A 14,401-nucleotide genomic window follows, 5' to 3' on the forward strand; every position below is an offset into this window, starting at 1 on the left:
CTTCTTGGTTTGTTGCAGTATAAATGAAGTTTGAAAGTTAATATAAACTGATACTAGTATAAACTGTGAAAGACTAGTGGAGGAGTGATTTTTCTGTGTGACCTAGAACAAGTCACTCACCTCTTGACTTCAGATTCCCTGTTTGTAAATGTTAGTTAAATTTTATGTTTTTAGTTTTCTCAGTTCTAAAATTCCATGATTCTTCAAGAATCTCTGGAAAATATCACCACAAAAAGTTCAAGTTCTTTTATTTATTTGTAAGGAATCAGATCCATTTTATGGAAACCCTTTAGAGAAATTCCATTTTGAGTAGTTTATCAAGAGGCCGTAACTCTACAGCAGATACTGTCCCTGCTCTTATGAAGCTAAGTGTTCAATGGAAGGGAGAGGCACCATTAAATACAGACTCACAAAACCCACAACGACTTTTATGAAACAACTTGTTAATTTCAATTTTATATTTACAAAAAGACAAAGAGAATAGGCAGTGGGGAGGCAGGAATGATGCCTGGTTCCCCCTCGCAGAGTGCAGAGAGCAGTGAGAGGTGACGCCAGCAAGAATAGGTCAGACTGCCCTTCCCTGCCATTATTGATAACAGCAATGGACCAAAGGCTTCAGTTAACAAGGTCAGTCTGTCTGGGGAGAGTCGGGCGATCTGTCCAGTCCATGTGCATGAGGAGGGAGGCACCCAAGTCAGTCTATTGAGGCCTTGGCTCTCTATAGGCTGGGGCCCTTCTCTTGGAATTTCTGGGCCGCCCTCTCCAGGGCAAGTAGGGGCCACGGGGACAATACCGGGGAAAACCCCTATGGACCACAGGGGCCCGCTGCTGATAACAGGGTTGGGGGAAGGGGAGCCTAGGTGGCTGGGGGCTAAACATAAAGTCACCATCGAAGGCAAATTCTGTCTGGGTAGATGGGAGAATATCTGAATGGAAATGGTTCAAGGAGAACTGATCTGATTGGAAAGGATGGTCTGAAGAAAAATCGGCATCTTGGGGACAGACATGGAACGGGGGTGTCACCTGCTGAAGGGGGATGGGACGGGGTTTTGGGGGCAGGAGTGGGAACTGGTGTGGGTGGGGAGATGGCGCGGGGAGCAGGGGGCAGCACCCAGGCAGAGGCAAGGGTCGGTGAGGAGGGAAGGCCGGTTGATCTCTGCAGGCCGGGAGCTGCCTCTCAAGTCTCCTGCCAGGTCCTCCCCTCGCAGGGCCATCCTTGATGCACTTGCCCACTGGGTCACGCTGGGGCAGCTCCACCCCCCAGGCGTCGGCCACGTGGGCCAGCAGAAGCTGGGAGAGATGCCGGTGCGCTCGCTCGTTCCAGTGCACCCCGTCGGGCTGCAGGTACTTCCCTGTGTGGCGGCGGAAGTGGAAGTGCAAGTCCAGCACATCGAAGCCGTGCTTTTGGGCCTCGGCAGAGCTGTAGAAATTGGCCTCAATCACGTTGGTTTTCAGTGTGGAGGCCGCGGGTCGGAGCTCGGGCGGGAGGAAGCCGCTATTGATGTTGTTGCCCACGGGCATGGCCGTGTTCCAAACCAGGAGGCACGACTCGGGCAGCACCTGGCGCAGGCGCCCAAACAGGCTCTCCAGGTTCTGCAGGTAGTTCGGCCAGGAGTCCTCCCCGTACCTGGTGAGGTCCCAGAGGCAGGAGTTCATGATGACCAGGTCCGGGTCGTGCTCACCCGAATGCAGCTCCTCCAGGATGGCTTCCAGGTAGTCGGAGTACACGCGCGTCAGGAAGTAGAAGCGCACCAGGTGCTGGCCGGAGCAGAACTGGCGCACCTCGCGGTAGTGGGTGCCGTTATGCATGCGGCCCTGCTTGCCCCCCTGCACCAGCTCGTCCTGCTCGAAGCTGTACTCTCCCTTGGCCTTGAGCTGGCTGAGTGTGAGCAGGCTGTCCTTCTGCAGCAGGAGCACCAGGTCCTTGTACACGGCCCTCTGGACCGAGTCCCCCAGGATGACCACGAACTTGTTGTGAAGTAGCTGCCGTACTTCGGAGGCGAGCAGGTGGACCATGACGCCCGGGACGCGCCGCCTAGCTCCTTCCTTTCACTCGGTGGCTCTGCGGATGGCTAGGACAGAAAGAGAGAGCATATGGGAAGGGTCCACCTCGGGCAGGACGGTTTGGGAGGGCCCGGGGACGGGGATGGAACTTTAACCTGGGGCACCTGCAGGGGCGGGGCTCCGCTACCGTCAGCCCGGAAGGAAGGGAGCCTGGAGCCAGAAGCCCTGGTTGGCCTGCACGCAGTTTCTGCCTGAGACGTAACTCTGAACACCCAGGAAACCCAGTTTCTACCTGGCGGGGGTGGGGTGGGGTGGGGTGGGGGCCCTGCCCTCCCGGTCTGGAGGTACAACCACCACAAGATACCCCACCACCGGCCTGGAGGCCGCCCAGAAGTCTGACAACTGGAGAATGGTTAGGCAAATTTTGCAGCTGTTAAATACTGAGGATTATATCAAGCAAGAACATGGAGAGTGTGATATATACTGTTAAGTTGAGGAAGTTACCGTATGTGTGCCCCATTTCCCTGAAATGGTATAAAATAGATAGGCATAGATCACACTGAAAGAAAATAGGCAAAAACCGGTTTTTAATAGGACAGTAGGATTATGGGTGACTTGCCTCCCCCTCCCCTTTTTGTAAATATACTTTATATAGTCTTAAATCAATTTTAATAACTTAAAAGGAATTTAATGAAATGCAACAGGCCGCAGAAAGGAAGAGCACATATGCCAGGTATTATTAAAAAGATTTCTTTTACAAGCGAGCAACTGTTTCTTATTAATGGGACTTGTAAGAAATAAATAAAATTGGAAATAATTCACGTGTGTTTCAGCTGTAATATTCTTAGTGTTTCATTTGAAGATCAGAATATGCCACCCCCAAAGATGCTTTGGCATAAGAAATATTTTAGCTAAAGGCCACTGAGAATCAATAGGTACAGGAAGAGTTCTCTGCCCTCCCACTATGAACCTAAAAGCAGGGCATAAATTTCCTTTTGAGGAAGGTGCCCCTTCCCCCAGCAAGGAGAGAAGAGCCAAGGAAGACGACAGTGAATTGTCAACCCCGAGATGAATCTGCATAAACAAACCTTACTAAAAGAGCCCTTATTTTCCATTAGTACCCCCATAAATCCCTTCCCCACAATTTATCATCCCTTGAAACTCATACGCTTTGTTCTTTGTTAAAATGGTATATAAGCCCGGGCTTCCCTGGTGGTGCAGTTGTTGAGAGTCTGCCTGCCGATGCAGGGGACACGGGTTCGTGCCCCGGTCGGGGAAGATCCCACATGCCGCGGAGCGGCTGGACCCGTGAGCCACGGCCGCTGAGCCTGCGCGTTCGCAGCCTCTGCTCCGCAACGGGAGAGATCCCAGCAGTGAGAGGCCCGCGTAACAAAAAAAAACCCCAAATAGTATATAAGCCCAAGTTTCACCGCTTCTTTGAGTTTCATTCCTTTTCTGTGAACTTTTATGCACATAAATATTAACAAAAATTGTGTGCCTTGTCTCCTGTTAATCTATCTTTTGTTAGTTTTATTCACAGGGCCCCAGACACTGAACCTAAAAGTGTAGAGGAAAAGCTTTTCCTTCCCCAGTTACACTGAATAAAACGTCAGAAGTTGTGAAACTTGTCTTCAGAACTTCAGATCGAGTTTATTTCAAGCTGCCATTTACAGCCATATCCACTAATGAATAAAAGGTGGAAACACACTAAAATACTACTGGCAAATCTCACATGGGGAGGAACATGGCATCCACTTCACACACTTACACAGAAGCTGTTAAAATCTGCTGTGGCTTGATATTCGTAGGCTTTCATGCATTAGTAAACATTTTAATAGGTGTGGTGGATAGCTATTATTAAATTACACATCTGGTTTTTTAAAGCTATACTATTTGTGGTTTTAAATGGGTATGAGTACAAAAATAAAAACATGAAGATGGATGGAATACAAAAGTGCTCCACTAAGAGAACAGTTTAAAATATTGGCTTTTATGAATCTTCATTTAAATGTTTTTGCTATCAGATAAAAAGCTTAAAACTAGGATTTTGCTCATTGTGGTACAACAAAATAAAACATAATTAAGCAAACTCCAGATCCCCTTGGGGCTCAGGCATGTTCACTAGTTTATATTCATTTATTCATCCAACTTACACTAAGCACTGACTAAATGCTCCACATGGAGCATATAAAAATGAATAAAACCTGGTCTCGCCCTTCAGGAGCAGATCAGATATATTCATTGATAACTGTAATAAAAAGTTGAACGTGCTAAGTGCCATGAAAATGAATGAGCAGGTGCGGTGGACTTTCAGGGGTCTTTGTGAACAGGATTACTCTACCCTAGACCCAAGTCTCCAAAGTGCAAAGTGAAGGGGAAAACCTTTCCCAGTGTTTTCAGGGCTCCTGTGCCACCCAAGCTATATGTGCCCTCTCTGGGCTGGACTCTTGTCATATTCTGTTCTAGTCCCCTAGAGCAGCGGTCCCCAACCTTTTTTGGCACCAGGGACTGGTTTCATGGACAACAATTTTTCCATGGATGGGGCGGGGGTGGGGATATGGCACAGGTGGTAATGGGAGCAGTGGGAAGCGACGGGGGGAGCAGCAGATGAAGCTTCGTTCACTCACCTGTCACTCACCTCCTGCTGTGTGGTCCGGTTCCTAACAGGCCTCGGACCTGTACCAGTCCACAGCCTGGGGGTTGTGGACCCCTGCCCTAGAGTAGAGGACATCATCCCCTTCCACTGGAGTTCCCTCCCCTAGGCTGGCAGATGTGATAACCCAGCGCTCTCTCCTTCAGTGGTACTGTGTTTACATGGCCCAATGCATTCCTTCTCTGAGTATGAAGTCCCTAGATCTGAACTCACAACGTGAGTCAAATCCGCTACTTAAAAGCTGTGGAAAACGGAGGCTCTTAAATATACTGGTGAAGAGCATTGCTTTTAGAGCCACACTCTCTGGGTTTGAATCTCAGCTCTTCTTTTTGCTAGCTCTTTATCCCTGGGCAACTTATTTAGCCTTTCTCTGCCTTAATTTTCCTCATCTGTAAAATGGGACTTTTAGCACCCACTTCAGAGATTTGATCTGAAGATTAAATATAAAGCGGTTAGAACAATGCCCTGACAAATAGCGTGAATGACTATTTCTAATAGTCATAATTATAATTATATATAATATATATAATATATAATATAATATTATATATTATATAATATTATATTATATAATATAATATTGTTATATTATATATTATTATATATATATAATTATAAATATTATAATCAATAATAATTCATTGAGCAAGTTTCAGAACGCCCGGTTAATCATCTGTAAAAGGGGGTTACAATATTTGTGCCGTTTGTCTAGCAGGGTTCTGTGAAGACAAAATGAGAAGAAGCAACTGAAAGATTTTGAATAAAGCAAAATTAACATTTATTGGACAGCTAGCAGATGCCAAGTGCTTTGTAAATGTTATCTGATTTGTGAGAAGGTTCTTATTCTTTCCATGTTATAGGGAAGGATCTTCATGTGATGGAGCTAAGATTTAAAACTACTGATGGCAAAGCCTGTCCCTGTAGGAGACACCCCTTAGAGCAGAACCCCTGCAGGTGAGTCTGAATCCAAAAGCTTGGCTCATGTCAGGGAAATATTTGGGGGCAAGATGGGAGAAGAGTGTTTCAGTGTGCCTTTTAGCACAGGCAGGTAATCCTTTACTCTGCCTGCTAGGGAGAGGGGTCCATGCGTACTTAGGGGGTTGGGGGGTCAAGTGAGGATATAGATATATCTCATCCCATACCTTGATCTCAAGCAAGAGACATGCAAAAATTAAAAGACCTGGATTTTAGAATAACCAAAACAAACTTCTACAGATTTCAGAGTCTCACAGTGTTTGAGAAATTCTGGCTGCCCTATATCCTGACCAGTGAACCTAATCCACCCAGATGGTGTTCCAAGGGCTTGGAGCCAAAACTGGGCAAAAATGCCCGCCTAAGAATTTCTTACTGTTCTTCTGCAATGCAACACGCAGATTGGACTGTAGGCAAGAAGGGAGGGGGAAATGACTGGAAAGAAGCATTCCAGTTAGAAGCTGAAACTGAAAGGAAATTCATGAAATTCTTGATAAACTTCCTGTCACAAAAGAATTAACAAATCAGACATCCTCAGGACTCTAACTGTGGGAAAAAAAATCATTTAAAAACTAAGATGCCAAGCATTAAAAACAAAACCTAATAAAAACAAAGTGATTTTTTTCAGAAGTGTGAGTGAAGAATGATTTGGAGAGCTGAATCTTCTCTGGTCTGGAAAAAAAAAAAAGTTGGTAAGTTCCATTTTCAAAGCTTTTATTTATAAAAATGAAACAAAAAAGGGATTTGAAAACAGTCAGATCAGTGATCTTTTTGGCTTAAGAGTTTTTCTTTGCTTCAAATTTGCAAAACTTATTAGTTTTGGTAGCTGTTTTATAGATCAACTGACGCATTCATTCATTCATTAAGGAATTCATTGAGAACTAGATATTGTGCTAGGTGCAAGGAGTAGGTATAAAAAGGCAGTCTCTTCTCTCAAGAGGAGGGGTAAGAAAATGGACACAGACAAATATCAAAGGAGCTAACAGCTAGAACTGATGTATGTAAATGAAATATCAAAGCCAGTAGGAAGAGTCAAAGGGGAGGGAGGAGATAGGCGGATGATCCAAGGCAATCTGTGATTCCAGCCTCAAATTAAAATCGATTTTTAAAAGAGTTTTACGATGATTCCTTAAATCATAATTATAAGTAGTTCCATGTTTTTCTGTTTTCAAAGTAAAATTTGGGCTTTGGCTAAAGCTCTGACAGAAATATACATTAATAATGGCTACTACTATAATAAATTACGCATCTTGCTTAGATTTCCATTTGGGGATAATTGCTTTTTTAATAGCTTCATAAACCGTCACTTGTAAATCACTGACTATTGCTTTATAACTATTGCAAACCAAACACATAGCATTGTTCTTCATTAATCAATGTGTTGTAGGAATTAGGTTAGTCTTTTTCTTTTCCTAATATCTTTAGTTAAAGGAAGAGTGGCAAAGATATAGAGGCCAGTTACTGTGGAGACCCTGCAAAGAAGTCTTAAATCACAGAGGTAATCACTAACAATTAGGACGTTGTTTTGATTAGTTGTAGGAAGTACTTCTAACTGGTTTCTTGCATATGACTAACCGTCTTCATGCAACCACTGTGTTAGGAATATAAATACTTTATTTCCTTCTAACTGCATTTTTGGTGATCAGATCTATGTTTGAACTATCCAAGATCCCCGTAAACGTTAATGGAATAGATGTTACAAATAAGAAAATGCTTTTTCGTGAACTCGCCTATACAGCTTACCAGTTCTCGGTATTTGTTTAGTATTCTATGTGGAATTTAAACTGGTCAAAAATTAAATTGCGTATCATGTAAAGTTTCCAAAGAAAAGAGAAAAGCAAAAGATTCAAACTTCTCTTTAGGAAAGCAAACTTCTCTTTTCTGCAGGTGGGGATTCTCAAGAGATTGACCTTTCGATTTGGGGCAAGTCAGTTAACATTCTACGCCTCTGTAAACACAAAAATGGGAAAATAATGCAGGCCTATTATTTTAAAAAGTGGTTTTAGGAGACATTTTTAAAGATGCATGAAAGTACTGTGAGATACCGTGATACATAAAGCAATAGAAAGAAGATTTCCAAATATTAGCCATTGGAAAGACCGATTTTAATCCCACACCCCTCACCTCTAATATAGGCCTCAGCTCTGCAGCCCATTAATTCAGTAAAAATTTAGAAAACACTGTGTATACCTGGGGCTGTGACAGGTGTCATTCTGCAAGTTTGGCTCCCATCCCGCAACAACTCTCATGGTTTCTCTACCCCATCCCAACACATAGGTCATATGGCCTATATATCTCACTTGGTTATTCAGTTAGTTCTTATAGACCACAGCTAAAATCTCAGAAACATGTGGCATAAGTAGAAAATTGAATTTAGATTAATGATCTTCGAACATTTAGATTAATGTAACCACAAGTTTTCCTTGTGGAGGCAGGAATCACTGTGGACATAATTCCGTTTGTATCCGTACCATCCTCACCAGGCCACAGTCTTAATTTGTGATTCTTTTGTAACAAAGTATCAACAGAAGAGTTTCACACATTTGAAGAATTTGAAAATTAGCAAGTTTAAAAATCCTTAAGGCAGCATATTTTCCCCATAGTAATAGTCCAATATAAAAATTTCTTATGGATTATACAAAGAAACGCGGGGGACATCCTTTATGAATGAAGTGCGGGTTCATAATACCTGATATGCAGGTAACTCCTATAAAAACAAAGATAAACTATGGAGCCTTTATCCAAAGAGCCCCATTAAAAAAAACCAACCAAACAAACAAAAACCTTGTGTTTTACAAAAGGACCTCCTAAAGTAAAAAACTCAAAGCAATTCATATAAACAAAATATGATTTCAATCATGTACAGCCTATGACGAACTTCCACATTCTGGTCTCGAACCATTATTTAAACTACACTTGTGGGAATTCCCTGGCGGTCCAGTGGTTAGGACTCCAAGCCCTCACTGCCAAGGGCAGGGTTCGATCCCTGCTCGGGGAACTACAAAATCCCAAAAGCCACGTGGTGAGGCCAAACACAACAAAAAAACCCTACATTTGCTAACTCCCTACCTGTTACTCCTCTAACAGGAATGAAAGATACTGGAAGGCAGTGACCTGGCTTTCACTTCGAGGAGACGACATAGTCAGATGTGGAGTCTGGCCTTGAACAGCCGTGCGCTCTTGCCTGCCCACTGCCCTGAGCCACGGTTTTTTTCCGGTGTCAAACAGGGGTAATATCCCCCATGTCACTCAATAATAGTGAAGATGAAAAGAGATCAAGGTCAGCGTCCATCAGAGGTCTAGGCCAGTGCCGACGTGCATTAGGCACCTTTAAACCCCCCCGCACAGCAACCCCTCCCTGTGGGAAGAATGCGGAGCCGGCAGAAGGCAGCTCGCTCTGGTTGCCCCCCTCAAACTTCAAACCCACAGCTCCCCGTTCCTCCCTCCCAAAGGGGCAGAGCTGTACCTCCTCAGGTGTAAAGGTAATCCCTCAGCTCAGGTGGCTGGTCCTCCTACATCCTCAGGCACTTTGCTCCAGGAGGTCCCCCGGAGAGGGGAAAATTATGCTTTCTATGTTTCCTTCAATCTCCTGGGGCTGACTCCTTTCTTTAAACCTTAAACACATTCTAGTTTCTTGCTTTAAAAAAGAAAGGAAACGTCTTTGACTCCACCTCCAAGACAGTCCTATCTTTTGCTTCCCCTTCAAGGCCACTTTTTGCAAAGTTGTTTGAACTGGCTGTGTCTGGGTCCTCACCTCCCACTCACTCCTCCTTTTACTCGATTTTGGCTTCCAACTCCACCAAAGCGAAACGTTTGTCAGGAAATCCCCAGCGATTTCCTTGTTGCTCCTTTCAGCGACTACTTCTCGGTCGTTATCACATCTGTAGCATTCCTAGCTCCTTGGGGCTGGGGCACCGATGGTGACTCCCTTCCACGACTCTGCCGGAGACTCTGACACCCTGGTCTCCTGTCTCACCTCCCCCGGTATCCTGGGTGAGTTTCTCTTCCTCTGGCCATCCCCAAACGTCGGTCTTTCTCAAGGCCCACTCATTGGCTTCTTTCTTCTTTTCTTCAACATTCTTTCCTTTGGTGGATTCATCCACGCTCTTGGCGTCCATCCGTAAGGTGAACAAACACTCCTAATTGCCCCAGCTTTTCTGGTTTACGTCTGCTTTCCCAGCATAATCGTTAATAGCGACCCTCCCCCTAAATGTCCCATTTGGGAAGGAAACAAATGATACAGTCCCCATATCAATTACTATTTGTATGCAGATGACTCCGAATTGAGGCCATAAAGCACAGAGACTGAGGGGGTGGGCCCTCGAGTCAGCCCTCTGGGTTTATATCCTGCTCCACCACTTACTAGCCTCTGAGACCCTGGGTAGAGTAACACTTCAGAATTTTTACCTATAAAACAGGAATACTACTATAGATTTCTTAAGAAGTGAGGGTTAAATGAACACATGTAAAGTCCTTAACATGAGGTCTACCATATTTTTAAGTGCTCAGTAAATTTAGCTAGCCCAAACTTGTCTCCCGAGTGCCTGACATATTCTGGTGAGTAGAATAAGGTGAGTTCAGGTGAGTTCCAAGTGGGGGTGTGGGGGGGCAAGGAGTGACTTAGTCTGCGTGGGCTTCTTATCACTTCTACATTCTCTAGATGCCATTATCCTCCCATTAAACTGTGGCTGAATTCCTAACATAATTCTCTTGTGACCTTTGAACAATCTTCCTAAAGGTAAATATCGATCATCCGTGGGAACGATGGCATATTTTGCTGTGCGTTTTCAGAGGACTGCTCTATAATTTACGCTTGCGACACTGGCTGGGGATAACTAGGTGGAAACAAACTCTGCTTCTAAAACGCTTGGGTCAAGTCATTTTTATTTTTCAGGACTGTGGCCATTGTCACTGTTCGTAAAACATCAAAATCCTTCAGTGACAGCCTGGATATAGACCGGTTCAACTATTTCTTGGCAATAAAAAAATAAGATGTAATTTTTGAAAATACACTTTAGGGAGGAGAACGTTGCAATATATTTTAGGAGGCTGAGCACAGTAATCAATTTCACCTCTGTTTTAGATTTTACGGTTAAATTGTCTACTTCCCATACATTTCTCTTGATCCTTAAGGAAGTGTGTCTTATTTTGATGGAAATACTCTCTAAAATGGGAGAGTTTTTATTGTATACGTGTTTTCTCATATTTCTCAATTTCATATCTTCACTTTCATCTGATACGCTAGCATAACTACAACGTTTTGCATTTATAAACTTTGTTTTTTAACCTAGGGTATGATCATTCCTTCTGTGCATCTCTCCAAAGCCTGTGGATGAATTACAGAGCTTGCGTATACCCAGAGGGCTTTTTCTTACCTCTTCATGTTTGCTCCGTGACTCAGCATTGAGCGTTCCCTAACCCCTTCTCCTTTTGAAATTCTGTTCCTTCTTTAAGACCCAGTTTAGAGTACAATTCTGTCTGAGAGCCTTTCCTAGTTTCCCAGACAGAAAAATCTCCCCTTCCTCTGACAGATGCCTCTATTTAGCACTTGGTTCTGTTTCGTTCTATAATTACCTGTCGATGTGTATTTCTACCCCAGTACATCCCAGTCCTGGGGGGCAGAAATAGGTCTCACCCATCTTTGTACCCCTCATGGACCAATGGTTATTATCCATCGAGCATTTACCCTGTGCAAGGCCTATTCTATTCTCATGACCTAGTGAAGTAGAAACTATTATTATCTCCATTTTATGGGTAAGTAAAGTGAGGCTTGGAGAAGTTATGTCAATCATCCAAGGTTGTACAGCTAGTAGGAAGAGGCAGCACCTGTCCCTTATGGACAGTGAATCTACTGATGGATTAGATTAGCTTAAGATTTTGTTTTGCTTCTTTAGGAGGACATATGGCTCCAGAGCCCAGGCTTTTAACCTCAGCTATACAGATTTATTGAAATCAAGAGGAAAATATAATCTTACCTAGGAAAAAAATTTGCATGTAATTTTCCTTTTTATTCTCTGTCGTAAAACAAAACAAAGCAATGCCATGTGCACAGCTTTCAATTTTTCCATGTGAAAACAAGGCAGTTATGAAATCAACCTAGTTGTTTCCGTCACCGATAGTCAGCTCTTCTTCTGAGTGGCTCAGTGGGAAAGTCAGTGCTGCCCTAAAGCTACATTAATGTTTCAAACTTTTCTACTCTTACGTTGCCTACCCTAGATTCTAACTACTCTAGGTTCAATGGCTGAGTAAAAGTTTCCATGACTGAAAAGAGTGTGGGTGGTGGTGCTAACAATGACTAAACTGCTTTCAACTGATTAACAGGTTGGATCCTGAAAATTCTGTCTTCAGGAATGGCCACAAAAGCCCATTTAAGCAGCCGTGCGAACCCTAGGCTGAGGGTTTCTGCCACTGCCAGTACTGACCTTATCTCTCTGTGTTCAACCTTGAAATGGAAGAGATGGTCCCTATGTTTCTCTAGGGAGATTGCCCAGGAGAGCTTTTAAAATGAATATTATTTTATTATTGCTGTGGGTATTATTATTAATATTACATAGTATTGAGATACTAGGTGCAATAGTGTTTCAATGGCGAACAAAGCTCTTGAATGGAAAAATAGGATTCTCAGAGCCAGTCTCTGTCTGCCCTGCTGCCTAGCACCTCTCTTCGGTAGAGGGATCTGGAAGCCCTGGGTTCTCACTGCTTTCCGTGTACATTTCCCCAGTTTCTTTTTTTTTTTTAATTTTTATGTTTTTCTGGGCCATGAAAAGGTTTTGTTCTTACTTTCGGAAAGCATTTTTTTTTATTTTGTTTTTTACCGGGGTATCGTTGTTTTACAACGTTGTGTAACTTTCTACTGCATAGCGAAGTGGAGTTCCCTGTGCTATACAGCAGGTTCTTATTAGTTATCTATTTTATACGTATTAGTGTATGTATGTCAAAGATTTCCCCAGTTTCAAGCCCAAGGCTGGGAACAGGAGGAGGGATGAAGTGCAGGAGGGGAGGGGGCTGAGGAAATGAGAATCTAGGCTGGAGAACTGAAGGCACCGGCTCACTTTCTGACGCCAGGCCTTTCCCAAGTCGTGCTTTCCTCCCTTGAGACCTGAGTTGGGACCGAAGAGTTTCTTCCTGCCACATGTTCAGGAGAGCTCTCAGCTTCTCCCTTATCCCTCAGTAACAAAACTAAGCTAACAGCACTGCCTACCTCAGGGTTAATTGTGGAAATGAAAGGAAATGCTCTGTAAACTCCACGATGTTAACTGTTGTTAGAGTCAGCTCAGCAATTTGGGGGATGGGATTTAGCAGTTAAGGGAGCTTTCCAATGAAATCTAGTCTTTAGCTTATTATTTACTAAGTTAACTTGTTACTTAGTCACGTTATTTAGTACCCACTCCGACAGTATGTTCAGTATTTATTCCTCTTAAGACCCGTATGAAATTGGTACTTCATTCTCTCCAGTTTACACCTTCAAAAATTAAAAGATTGAGTCATTGCCCAAGGTCATCCATTTTATAAAAGGTGGATCTGGGAGTCATAACTGATGCCAAGCTGTTGTGGTCAACCACAACATACAAGATTACACAGACAATAGACGTGTCACCTCCTTTCTCCAGTTCACAGCTGGCTGTCTCCTTGCTACTCCTTTTAGAGATTTAGTAGCTTATCAGTCACAAATCCTTATTACAAAATAATATTACAATAATAATGGTTGTCTCTCTAGGGCTCTTCAGTTAAGTGGGGGTACGATGGACTGGGCTAGGATGGTGATTTCTTCCTATACAAAGTGCCCAAGAAATGAGGATCCCGAAAAAGGCTGGTCAGAAATGCAAAATTAATGCTTAAAATAAAATGGAAAAACTGGAAAGTACTTACTCATTAAAGTAACTGATGATTAAAAAATGTGCCTCTCAGTTGATGCTAGTTCTTTTCCTAGACAGACTCCTTTCTCAGCTGGAGGTTGATGTGTCAGGTTGGAGAGCCCAGAGCCTGGGCTGCAAGGCAGATAAGTTCACCTCTGGGTGCTGCTCCATTTGTGAGCCAGCGTCTGGGGAGAAGAGGCCATTTCTGGAGGCATCTGGGGCAAAGGACACGAGTCAGCATTTACTTTCTCGCATTACGAAGTGGAAGACTAATGACCGAAGCTTTAAGAACTGGGCAAATACAAAAACACAAAGTGGTAAGTAAATCAAAATACGGCATCTTCCTGGAATTCGGCTCTGAGCTGGTCTTCATTTCACATCTCTCAGTAATTTGGGTGTAATGCGTACTGACTCTTGCCTGGTTTCGTTCTAACAATTCAGACCCTGGGCTCTTGTTACCCTTACTTGTGTGGTTTGTTCACAGCTGGGAAAGCTATTAGAGGGGGGGAAGGAAGGAGAGACAGCGAGGGGCCGGGAGGAAGAAGTGAGGAGAGAGACACAGGAAAGGATGAGAGGAAGATTGCTCCCTTTTCTAATTAATTTTTTAAAGTCATAATCTTGCACTTTTGTGTGGGGCATTACAGTTTACAAACCACTTTCAGATCGCTTCCCTTGCTCCTCCCACACACTGAGCGGAAGAATAGACCATTACACAGCTGCAGAAAGCAAGGGGCCTCAGCCACAGGCCTCAGGTAAACACAGAAAGTGGCAAGAGCCAGGACGCCTTCTCTCCCGCTCCATTCGAAACCAGCAGGTGACGGAGGGGGAAAAGGGAAGTGGTCCTCTGATTGATTAGATAAGCTCAGAGCTTTGTTTTGTTTTGGAAGGACCTGATTTGGAAGAGGAGGAAAATCAT

At 43.7% G+C, this 14,401-nt stretch overlaps 1 protein-coding gene across 3 annotated transcripts; it reads right to left on the minus strand.

Moving 5' to 3' along the window:
• Nucleotides 1-550: 550 nt before the first annotated feature.
• On the minus strand, nt 551-13,636 carry PCED1B (PC-esterase domain containing 1B). Of its 3 annotated transcripts, none has more exons than XM_032645373.1 (2): nt 13,499-13,636; nt 551-2,072 (listed from the first exon to the last, which is right to left on the minus strand). In XM_032645373.1, exon 2 carries the CDS (start codon nt 2,014-2,016, stop codon nt 700-702), a length of 1,317 nt encoding a protein of 438 aa, XP_032501264.1. In that variant the 5' UTR covers nt 2,017-2,072; nt 13,499-13,636; the 3' UTR covers nt 551-699. The 3 variants fall into 3 exon arrangements, with proteins under 3 accessions (XP_032501264.1, XP_032501265.1, XP_032501263.1); XM_032645374.1 differs by lacking the exon at nt 13,499-13,636 and adding an exon at nt 9,096-10,758; XM_032645372.1 differs by lacking the exon at nt 13,499-13,636 and adding an exon at nt 4,632-5,041.
• Nucleotides 13,637-14,401: the final 765 nt, after the last annotated feature.

This window comes from Phocoena sinus, chromosome 10, assembly GCF_008692025.1.
Source record: "Phocoena sinus isolate mPhoSin1 chromosome 10, mPhoSin1.pri, whole genome shotgun sequence".
Lineage (NCBI taxonomy): Eukaryota > Metazoa > Chordata > Mammalia > Artiodactyla > Phocoenidae > Phocoena > Phocoena sinus.

Excerpts from the sequence above, each read along its gene's own strand:
- PCED1B (XM_032645373.1), bottom strand. The coding sequence starts at position 2,016 with ATGGTCCACCTGCTCGCCTCCGAAGTACGGCAGCTACTTCACAACAAG.